We start from the raw sequence: 11,768 nt of genomic DNA on the forward strand, positions 1-11,768 counted from the left end.
TTTCAAGTCTAAGCTGTCCTGTACAAATAAGAGCCTGAAATGCCCAAATAATAGTCTTACTGTGTGCGTGCGTGCGTGTGTGTGATATAATAGAATATTTTGCCTATTTGTACTATATTTCACCATACTACAGTATAAAAATATGCACATCTCTTTGTTGTTGGTGTTTACAGCAACTGCAGGTGGTCCCTCTGTTTGGCGACATGCAGATCGAGTTGTCCCGTTACATCAAGACCAGCGCTCACTTTGAGGAGAACAAATCCAGGTGAGAGGAATTCACCTTTTATGGTCAGGGGGTGTCTATGAGCTGGGACTGTCAAAAAAGTAAGAGAGTGAAAGTAAAATGTCTGTTTGTTTCTTTTGTTAAACTACTTCACATCCAAAAAGCGAGTGTTTTATTGTTGTTGTTTTTAAATTATGAACAACTCCTTGGAAGTGAATATAACCAAACAATGTGTTCTACTGACAAGTATTGGTTGTGTACAGCTACAGCGTTTCGCCAACGACAGTTTAGTTCAGGGAAAAGATAGTGGTTTGGATTAAAACATACTTTTCTTGGGTGAAAATATAAAAATTAAATTATTATGTTCGATTAGATTTTGCAAGATTTTGACTTCCTGTCCATCGCTGTATCCCTTCTAGCCACATGTACGGTACCATCTTCTTCTCCGATAATCCCTGTGTGTTTTTTGTTTTTTTGCAATCCCTCTCCATTACCCCCTAGGTGGACTTGCACGTCTATATCCAGCAGCCCCCAGTACAACATCTGTGAGCAGATGATTCAGATCCGCGAGGATCACATGCGCTTCATCTCGGAGCTGGCTCGCTATAGCAACAGCGAGGTTAGTATGAGTAGTGAATTCTTTGGGCTTAAAGTGAGACACTCCGGTTCTCTGATCGTTGTCAAGGTGTTAGATTGTCTTTCAAGCGAGCATATGCTGAAACTGCTGAAGGGTGGATCAATACATTGCTATTGTTTACCTTTTACTCAGGTGTGAGCCCATTGAAAAAGGTACATCCACCACCTGGCTGTTTTGACTGACAATCTTCTGTAAAAGTAGGCTTCAAAAGCTTTTTCTCTTGTGAGAATTTGAATTCCCATCACTGATGTAACAAGCTTTTCAGCAGATTTCTTGCCCCAGAGGATTTCCAGGGGTCACAATTCAGTGTTATTCAGATGGAAATGTAACTGACTGATTCATAGATCAGAACTGCCGACACACTGAGGACAGAAACTGTCCAGGATGAGAGAGTCATTGTATTGGTCACGCCCTGAATAATTCAATTTTCTCCCGTTTTTTTTCTCTCTCACTCAGTACGTTTCATTAGGTTTTGCTACTTCTTTTTCCTTCAGGTCAGGATTTCATGGTGTGGGCAGTCAGCTCTGGGTTCAGCAGGGTAAAGTGTGTTAATCTGTGTCTGTGTAGGTGGTGACTGGATCAGGGCGTCAGGAAGCCCAAAAGACTGATGTTGAGTACAGGAAGCTGTTTGACTTGGCCCTGCAGGGCATCCAGCTGCTCTCCCAGTGGAGCGCTCACGTCATGGAAGTGGTGAGGAAGCACATATGCAAAGAAAGAAAAAAAATCTGATTTCTAATCCTTTCTCTTGAGCTATTATAGAGACCTCATTGATTACTTTTTATTTATTGTGTAAATTCTTAGACACTGCAAAGACTTGCAAAGGGTCTTCAAGTATAATTACCGTATCGGCCCGACTATAAGTAAATAATACATAAATGAATACTGTTATTTTTTCCTTGAAATACGTCTGAAAAAGTGCTCACCTGGCAGCAAGGATGACGAGCCGGAGGAACCAGAGCATGGGATTGATTAGTGACAGTGAGCTGCGGCTCGGGCCACCTATAGTATTTCAGTCCAAACTAAACAGTAGTAACCGAGCCTGACCAGAATACAACAAGCATAATAAGAATACTGTTTTTTTGCTGCACTGTGGAGAGCGCGGCTCGAGACGCAGACGCCCATTTCTGTCCATGTGTCTGTCTGGGGACGCGGCTGAAGCTGAGCAACGGCAGGCACTAACTCTATTTTCACTAAAATAAACTTAAACAGGCTAATTGGTATTAGAAATAGGCCCACCAATAGACTACAGTTTACTTTTAATTTGTATGGTATTTGAGGTAAATACCATAAGTTGTTCATTTACAAATTTCATTACATTTTATTTTGTTTAAATTTGAAAATTTTATTGAAAGGAATTTCTTTTTGAAAATGATTGTATTTGAAAAATGTTAAAAACCACAGCCTACCTTAGTGTATTCCATGTCTTTTTAATATCAATATTTTCAAATAAAGTAATTTTCATTATAAAAACAAGATTTGGACGTCAAAAAGTCTTTTCCAAAAGTGAGTCTTGAAAAAGAGGGGATTGTTATAATCAGGGTGGTCTTATATTAGGGTCAATACGGTATGGCTACAATGGAAAGCACATTACTCCCCGACTGATTTATGGTTGTTGTGGGATTTTTTTTGACATCTCTTAAAAACCTTCGGACTTGCCCCACAGTACTCCTGGAAACTGGTTCACCCAACCGACAAGTACTCCAACAAAGAGTGCCCCGACAACGCTGAGGAGTACGAGAGAGCCACCAGATACAACTACACATGCGAGGAGAAGTTTGCTCTTGTGGAGGTCAGTTCCGACTTCATCGCGCACATAGGTGTTTTTGAACTACTGGTGGTCTCGTCAGTGATTAAATGTTGTGCTTTTGGCAGGTGATGGCAATGATAAAGGGACTGCAGGTGTTGATGGGACGCATGGAGAGTGTGTTCAATCACGCCATCCGCCACACCATCTACTCGGCTCTGCAGGACTTTGCTCAGGTCACTTTGCGCGAACCACTGCGACAAGCCATCAAGAAGAAGAAGAATGTCATCCAGAGGTTTGGACCCCTGTTATGTTTCTTCACACAGTCACAGCTGCAACCCCCACTCATGTTTATCTTATCTTACTCTTCAAGCTTGACACTCCTGTGTCGCCTCAAAGCTGTTCTCCCTTTCTCAAGGTTTCACATATTCACATGATAGCTATTTCACAGTATAACTATTTGCTGTTCCCACAACCACACTACAGTCAAAATTACTAATTCCAGTCACATCTCAGCTGCAGATTGTCACACAGCACCCATACATATATTATTGTGTTAAAATCAACACCCAAAGACATGGATGTGTGAATTATTCAATCCCTGTACCTGAGAATGCAGAAAACGTTGCACTAGTACTCCCTGACTGAGCTGAGGCCGAGTGGCAGTACTGGCCAAAGAACCGACTAGAGCCAGACTTAGAGGATTATGAGAGGTGGCTTATTTTGCAGTAGTTATTAAAAACAACATGTATTTCAAAGTGGATACTTAGATTATGCTACACAAGTAGTTTAAGAGTTTTTTTGGATCAAAAAGTGGCTAACAATTTTGATAGCTCCCTCGTCAGTAAAGAATATGAGTAAAAGTATATGAGTACATTTAAAGCTGTGGTTGGCCCTTAATTTTTGGCCTTTCAATTGTAATACAAGTGGTCTGGGAGAAATATAGACCTCTGCATCTCCTGTTGGCTCTGGTTCCAGGTGTGGGATAATCTAGCTGTGATGGGAGACTTTGGTCATGGTGGGCTGGTGGAGCGTAAAACCCAGCTAGATGGAGAGGGAATATTAGACTTGCATTCATCAAGTGGACAGAAACAAATTTACAAAATCTTAACTTTTAAATATTACTGTTTTCATAGCCATACATAACTGTATTGCTTTTGGAAGTATCGTAATTTTGGAGGTGATGGTGAATCTGTTTTCCTGCAGATTGCACAGACACGTGCCAGTGAACTTCTGTGCAGCTGCTCCCTTAGAAATCTCTGTTGTGGTTAAAAAAAAAAAAAAGAACCCCACTGAGTTGCTAAGGCCTTCCAGCTAATTTGTCGCTAGCAACAACATTTTCTGCGCAATTTATCACATTCATAATTCACAAAGGAAGTCGTGTGCAGCAATTCCAAAGGTTGAGGAGAAAACTCATTGCAGTTTTTGAAATGTCCTCTTGTTGCAGCGTCCTCCAGGCCATCCGGAAGACCGTGTGTGACTGGGAGACGGGCCGGGAGCCACCCAACGACCCTGCCCTCCGGGGAGAAAAAGATCCCAAGGGTGGTTTTGATATCAAGGTTCCTCGCCGAGCAGTGGGGCCCTCCAGTACACAGGTCTCACCTCTGCACCTCTGCTTATAAAACCCACCTCGTGTTAACTTTTTACTATCAGTATCCTTTCCCACCACCTTACCTTGGACTGTGACCCAGCACAGTAATCGGGCTTATGAAGCTCACAGTGCCCTTTAGCCTCTCAGAGATGTCCGAGTTGAATCATTCCATGTTAAGAGAGATAACAGATAAGCCAGGAAGATCTCAGGCAGGGCTCCGCCTCATGAACCAGCCTGCTCGGTGTTCTGTATTGTTCTCTCTCCAGGTCTTTCTGGAAGACTTTAATGCGTCATTCTTCTCTATTTAAATCCATCCAACACAGTGCTGAATATTAATCATCTGTGCTAGTATCGCTCACACAAATTGGCATTTTGTAGTAGCATCCCTTATGTTGCATAAACCAAACCAATCAGCTTAAAGCTCAGTTCCAAGAACTAATCTGTATTCCAGGTGGAGGACTACAAAGCCCAGCTAAACAACCACTTTCTGTCTCCCACTGAGGTGAACTCAACACACTTCAGCCTCCCTGCTGATGCCTGTGTGCTATGGTTTAAAAATTCTTAGTAAATGTTGCTTTTAATTAGATAATGTTCTGTGACCTGTAGAGAGAAGAGCTTTTACACAGGCTGTATACATCATTTGCGGTGGGACTCACCTCGGAGGGAGGATTCACCCGCCTACCGAGGAGAGGTCCAGGGCGATGTTCCGACAACAGCCTGACACTAAATAAAAACAAGAACAAATACAAAACCTTATCATAGACTTCAGAAAGTACAGAGTTGAACACCCCCCTTTGTTTTTTGTTTTGTTATATACAGATTTGTGCAATCTGGCTTCTTTCAAGCACCGCTGCGAGGGGCATTCCTTGTAATATAATGATGGAAAATGGTAATATCTCATGTTGGAATGAGAGAAGAATACCAGTATTTGAAGGATGCTACTTTTCTTTCTACGCAGCTCTACATGGTGAGAACTATGCTTGAGTCTCTCATTGCTGACAAAAGTGGCTCTAAGAAGACTCTGCGCAGCAGTCTGGATGGCCCCACCATCCTGGACATGGAGAAGTTCCACCGCGAGTCCTTCTTCTACACCCATCTGCTGAACTTCAGTGGTAAGGCAAAGGGACCGCTTGACCCCGTAGCTCTTTGAGAGCCCTTTGCTTGCTGTAAGACGCAGAGTAAAAGCTCTCCTCTTCCTCTTCCTCTTCCGATACAGAGACCTTGCAGCAGTGTTGTGACCTTTCCCAGCTCTGGTTCAGGGAGTTCTTCCTGGAGCTCACAATGGGCCGCAGAATCCAGTTCCCCATCGAGATGTCCATGCCCTGGATCCTCACCGACCACATCCTGGAGACCAAGGAAGCATCCATGATGGAGTAAGCAGAGCATAAAGCATTCCACTTTCAATACTCCACTTCAGTGTCACACTCCTGACAAACAGCGTGTCTACAGAAGAGACATTTCAGCCACTTCTGTTGTTGTTGTTGTTTGTCTCATGCACGCTAACAGCTCACTTTTCACTTGCGCTACTCATTTGTGTAAAAACGCTCTCAAAACATATTTTTTAGACTTAAGCTTTATTTCTTCCAGTTTTCCAACCTAACTGAAGTGATTGCAAGTTGGGTTCTGAGTGCTTCCAAAACACGGTTGATCTACACTCTAAACTGTGCCTGAACGCATCCTATGTAGACGCCGACAGAGCAGTGAAGCTGCTGCCGCTCTGCTAACGTGCTGCTTTTGCTTTCTGAGCTGTACACATGTTTTCCTCTCTCATTCCTACTACATTTCCTCCTATCATTCTTTAGACATCCTGACGTCTTTCTCTGAGCTTTTCTCTAGCTTCTATTAGCTTTATCTCAATAGTCGAAATCAGCATGTGGTTCATCCATCAAGCAGTCTGAAGCTAGACCAACCAAGGCTCTGTCTTTTAAAGTTCAGAGGTCTGGAGAAACTGTTGTGTAACACTCTGGGGTAATTACACTTTTTTTTGGATATTGAGAAGCAACAAATATAGGTTTAAAAATGCCAGCGTGTGCCCTATGTACAAGGGCTCAGTTCTCACCGCAGCAAGTCTGGTTCTGACCCATGGCCCTATGCTGCATGTTATTCTCTCTCTCTCTCTCTCTCTCTCTCTCTCTCTCTCTCTCTCTCTCTCTCTCTCTCTCTCTCTCTCTCTCTCTCTCTCCCCCTCTCTCTCTCTCTCTCTCCCTCCCTCTCCCTCTCTCATTTCACGTCTCAAGCTGTCCTGTCTAATGAAGGCCTAAAATGTCCCAAAAATAATCTTAAAATATTTTTTTGTGCCAATGTCCCAAACCTTGTTTCTTCATGTAACAAACAAGTTCTCCACAGTGTAGTTTTTGTGTGAGATTGTTAGTTGTGTGACTGGCCAGATGCATTCAGGATCTTCAGTGGTTGTTTCTTCTTGTCTTGTCGATCTTATGTTTTCAAGAAGGACCCTGGGTAAAAGCCTCTGTTGGGATTAACCAGAAATGTTATCTTTCTGTAGGATTATGTTGATACGAGGCAGGTTTTTACATAAGCCATTAAGCACATCAACTGGCATGAATCATAAGTGCTCTAATTCTTCAACGGTTCACCCAAAATTGCTAAAAAAAAATTATACATTAATATTATCGGTATCATGTTATGCAACCCAAATAAATTGCTGTTCAATAATTTATGAAGCTGACTGTACAGTATGTGGGAACAGTTCACACTAATAAACTGTGCAGTACATTCATTTATCTTAATTTGATATGTTTAATCCCTAAAATTTGAATTCAAATTTTACATTTCCGACTGAAAATGCTTGACAGGTTTTCCCAGACTTGAGTCTTCAGGATTGGATTAATCTGGTTTGACAAATCTAATGGTTGTGCACCTTTTGTGTCCCACAACATTTTCAGCAGTCTCTAACCCCCCGTGGAGGCTCTTTCTGTCTGTCAGCCTCCCTTCGTTTGAACAAGTTGCCATATTCCAATCTCTAGCCGTATTCATACTGTTGGATACAGTCTTAGTGCAATCCAAATGAAAGCCCTTTTAAATAAAGTTTTTTTCTTTACTCCCCTCCAGGTATGTGCTGTATCCCCTGGATTTGTACAATGACAGTGCAAACTACGCCCTGACCAAATTCAAGAAGCAGTTCCTCTATGACGAAATAGAGGCTGAGGTAATAAAATATTTTGTGTACATACTGGATTATTTGAAATGATTAAGAAGCAACAACACAGAATGTGTAGTTGTATAATGCAACTAATACATGTGTGCATGTACGCACAGTACTTTGGAGTTGTTGGCGACAGGAAAAAAAGGACTGCCTATGTATAAGCACTGGCCATGTCAACAAATAGAATCAATAACAAGTATTCAATAAAATAGATTTGAAATTGTAAATAGAGGTTAGGGACACACAGGTTAGGGTTCATCTTTATTCTGTCATGTGAAAAAAAAAAACTATTTTTCTTACCAAGCCACCATGGTCAATTCACTCCATTCCCTAGTAATAACCAAAACATTGTGTTAAATTAATCCAAATAAAACATGGCAACATCTCAAAATTGCAGACAGATAGTGGAAGAGTGATAGTGGTTTCTTCCCCATTAAGAGGGTCATCACACATTCAAAACGGGTTTTCACACACCCATGCTGATTTGAACCTCTGTTGTTATTTCAGGTGAACTTGTGCTTTGATCAGTTTGTCTACAAGCTGGCGGATCAGATATTTGTCTACTACAAGATCCTAGCAGGAAGGTAGGTGACATATCGTTGCGTTTCATACTGTTCCAGAAGTAAGGACGTGCTGGGTTTGCCTGTGTTGTCAGGGATTGAGTCAGTGATTCCCAGCGAGGGGTACTTGTACCCCAAGGGGTACTTCAGCAGTTCCCAGGGGTTACAGGTAAATATTGTGGACTAGTAGGCATTATGGTTTGATTTAAAAAACAAAACAAAACTTATTGACACATCTGCTGTATTCAGGTTTGGGCTACGTGCCTCTGTGTTGTTGCTTTATTGGTTGGTGCCTTTATTTGCGGTGCAAAGCTCAGAAAAATCTAGGCAAGGCAAGGCAAGGCAGCTTTATGTGTATAGCACATTTCAGCAACAAGGCAATTCAAAGTGCTTTACACAAAATCAGTTAACAGATAAAACACAAGTAAAACAGTTAAAAATCACAAGCATAAAACACATGAATAGACAGTTAAAACAAAGAGAAACATAAAACACAAGAATAAAATTTACAGTGAGCATAAGAAATTTAAAGAAATGATTAGTATTTAAAGAAAGCAGCATCAAATAGAAAGGTCTTCAGCCTTGATTAAAAGAACTGAGAGTAGCAGCGGATCTACAGGTTTCTGGGAGTTTATTCCAGATATGAGGAGCATAGAAACTGAAAGCTGCTTCACCCTGTTTAGTTCTGACTCTGGGGACAGAAAGCAGACCTGTCCCAGATGACCTGAGAGGTCTGGGTGGTTCATAGTGTAGTAGCAGATCAGCAATATATTTACAATCTAGATTGTTTAAGATTTTCCGCCCCGTAGTATTTAAAACAACCCTTTAAAAAATATAGTGATGTGCTAACTAATAGCACACAAACGCCCCTGGTGTGTGAAGGTTTGAAGCATTGTCAATTCAACTGTATAAAGAAACGAACAATGGAACTCCAGTCCAAGTCCACTTTTTGTATTGTTGTTCAGCATCCACTTGTAATTAATTGAAGGGAATATTTGGAACAAGGCTGTTGATGTCAGTGTTTTCTGAGTTAATCTGATGGGGAGTTATCTGGTGGGTTAATGTTGGGAACCACTGTTGTGATGCGCTTTTTATTTTCATTCTACATTAAATTGTTATTTAAAACATGGAGTCACACTTTGATGGAAACCTCACGTCCCATTGACTTGACTCCTTCTCGGTTTATCTGAATCCGTCAGTCTTCTGCTTGACAAACGTTTGAGAGCCGACTGCAAGAACCAAGGGGCCAACATTCCCTGGCCGTCTTCCAACCGCTACGAAACACTGCTGAAGCAACGCCACGTCCAGGTACCAATCAGATGCATTGTGACCGCTCTGAACTGCCACCTTTGTTATTCCGGCGCCATGTTGCGTCTAACTAACGGGTTGTGTATCTCAGCTTCTAGGCCGCTCCATTGATCTTAACAGGCTCATCACTCAGAGGATTTCAGCTGCCCTGTACAAGTCTCTCGATCTGGCCATCAATCGCTTTGAGAGTGAGGACCTCACCTCAATAATGGTATGTTCCTTTTTAAATATTTTTTACAAATAAATACATAACATGCTTGTGTGTAGGTGTACACTTGTGGACTATTCTTTCTGTGTATAGGAACTGGAAGGGCTCCTGGACATCAACCGCATGACACACAAGCTCCTCAGTAAGTACCTGACCCTGGACAGCTTGGACGCCATGTTCCGCGAGGCCAACCACAACGTGTCGGCGCCCTACGGCCGCATAACACTGCACGTCTTCTGGGAGCTCAATTATGACTTCCTGCCCAACTATTGCTACAACGGCTCCACCAACAGGTGCGTTAGCTTTAGTCACTCTCAGCTGTCGCTGTCAATACTCTGCCTGTTCTTTCTGCAGCCAAGGTGTCATGGTGGTAAACTACTTTGCTAATTAACTCTGACATTTGTTTCAAAGAGAAGAGTAAATAAAATAGCTTTCAAGCCAAATGTACTTTATTGCAAAACATGAATTCCTGCCAGTGTGCTGGCATCATGGTTAATGGCCGCTTGGTAGTCACTCAGAATCAGAACCATTAATTACATAATACAGGCGGCACGCAGGGATCTCAGCTCGTAGATCACCTGCTCAGGGTTAGACCAACATTAAAAAAAACGCTGCTCATTCTGATTGAGATCCCGGATGCCTCACCATGTGCATTAAATACTAGGGCTGGGTACCAAATTCAACACTTTTTAAACACCGACCGAAATGCGTTTAAAGTATTGAGTATCGAAAAATGCCTCGTCATTCAATATTCAATTTCAATATCTAAGGAGTAGATCTCATCAGTGTCCGTGAGCCAATAAGCATGCAGCATGCTTCCACCATGATCTGATAACGTCTGTGCTTGGCTGTCTAACGTTACATGTAGTAGAGACCGGCAGGAAAACCTCAACGCTACACAGAGTCGGTCACGTAGTCGGAGCTGGACAAATATTAAAAAGATTTGTGCCATAATGTGTAATGTCGTCATTTCTTTTTGTTTCATAAAATTGGTATCAGAGAAGTATTGTTTAGGAGCAGGTACAGAAGTCATGGTATTGGTATTGGTACCGGTATTCAAATTCTTTACCGATACCAAGCACTATTAAATACCCAGATGTTGGATACAGCGACACATGTTTGATGACTCTCTTTATGTGTGTCCAGGTTTGTGCGCACGGTCCTGCCTTTCTCCCAGGAGTTCCAGAGGGACAAGCCGCCCAACGCTCAGCCCCAGTACCTGTACGGGTCAAAGGTCAGGACTTTTTCATCACCCACATCACCGCTTTATTTTTTTGGTTTACATGCATGGAAGAAAGAGCATATTTTTATTGATTTCTGGGTGTGAGCATCATTTTGGGAAAAGATGTGTGAAATATATGAAAACAAATGCGAGGTAAAGTGATAAAGTGAACACTGTGATCAAAAAGTTTTTCATGATTTTCTTATTTACAAGAGCAAATTATATAGAAAGGTTGAGTCATTGTTTCAAGTGTTACATTTGCAGAACATTTATCAATGAGAAGTTTGGAGTGGCGCAGTAAGAGCCTGATGGTGTCACGTTTGTGCTCTTGAGTCAGTGCGTCATTCCTGGTTGGTCAGAGGACGCAGCGTGATGTGGATGAAATCAGACGGTCACCTGACTGTCCATCATCACTCAAACCATGTTGATATTTCATCCAGACAGCTGTTCCAAAAGGGCAAACAATTAAATAACAAAACACGGACACATTGGAACTGTCGGTTAATGAAAGTTCAGGGCTCCCTGACGTGCAGAAGAAGAAGAAGTTGCCTCATCCTTGATCCAAAATAATAACAAATAAGTTTGAATTAGATCAGATAGTAATGTAGCCTGATACTATAAGACATACCACAAACCAGTTACATGATGTCTGAATCGCCTAGCCAGGCTTGTTGGAGACTTGAGGTTAAGTAGGGCATTTACTGAGTGTATTAAGAGGTAATATTAATGCATTTTTCATAACATGATGCGTCAGCGTCTCTTTGTACAGTTGACAATGCAATTGCATAATATTATATTTTAATAAATCTGGTCAGGCTTGCCAGGCTCTCCTGTGCATTAATCTATGCCAGGGTGATGTTGGAAAAGATTTCCTTTTAGTTTTTTTAGTTCAAAGTGAGATTTGCTGTATTTTAGTAGAATACTGAAGGCCGTTCCAAATAGTCCAACTTAATACTTAATACTTGGCCTGAGAGTAGTTGTCTGACTGCAACAGGTAAACTCTTTTTCTTTTTGTAAAAGATGCAAAAAGTGATACATGTAAAGCTGGCCGTGTCATGGTTGCAGTACGGCAAGAAGAACAAATTATAAAGTGTGTGTGTGTGTGTGTGTGT

General features: G+C 41.7%; 1 protein-coding gene across 3 annotated transcripts in view; it reads left to right on the forward strand.

The window, feature by feature from the left end:
• cyfip1 (cytoplasmic FMR1 interacting protein 1) overlaps nt 1-11,768 on the forward strand; it is a 38,718-nt gene that overhangs the window by 14,800 nt on the left and 12,150 nt on the right. For all 3 annotated transcript variants that reach the window (XM_032526697.1, XM_032526698.1, XM_032526699.1), the window contains 14 exons: nt 174-265; nt 725-842; nt 1,428-1,550; nt 2,524-2,649; nt 2,733-2,899; nt 4,052-4,199; nt 5,154-5,307; nt 5,412-5,568; nt 7,265-7,361; nt 7,866-7,942; nt 9,118-9,226; nt 9,318-9,437; nt 9,528-9,727; nt 10,581-10,668. In XM_032526697.1, the coding sequence (XP_032382588.1) occupies nt 174-265; nt 725-842; nt 1,428-1,550; nt 2,524-2,649; nt 2,733-2,899; nt 4,052-4,199; nt 5,154-5,307; nt 5,412-5,568; nt 7,265-7,361; nt 7,866-7,942; nt 9,118-9,226; nt 9,318-9,437; nt 9,528-9,727; nt 10,581-10,668 (1,776 nt within the window). The remainder of the gene's footprint in view (nt 1-173; nt 266-724; nt 843-1,427; nt 1,551-2,523; nt 2,650-2,732; nt 2,900-4,051; nt 4,200-5,153; nt 5,308-5,411; nt 5,569-7,264; nt 7,362-7,865; nt 7,943-9,117; nt 9,227-9,317; nt 9,438-9,527; nt 9,728-10,580; nt 10,669-11,768) is intronic.

Source organism: Etheostoma spectabile, chromosome 9 (genome assembly GCF_008692095.1).
Source record: "Etheostoma spectabile isolate EspeVRDwgs_2016 chromosome 9, UIUC_Espe_1.0, whole genome shotgun sequence".
NCBI classification, from domain to species: Eukaryota; Metazoa; Chordata; class Actinopteri; order Perciformes; family Percidae; genus Etheostoma; species Etheostoma spectabile.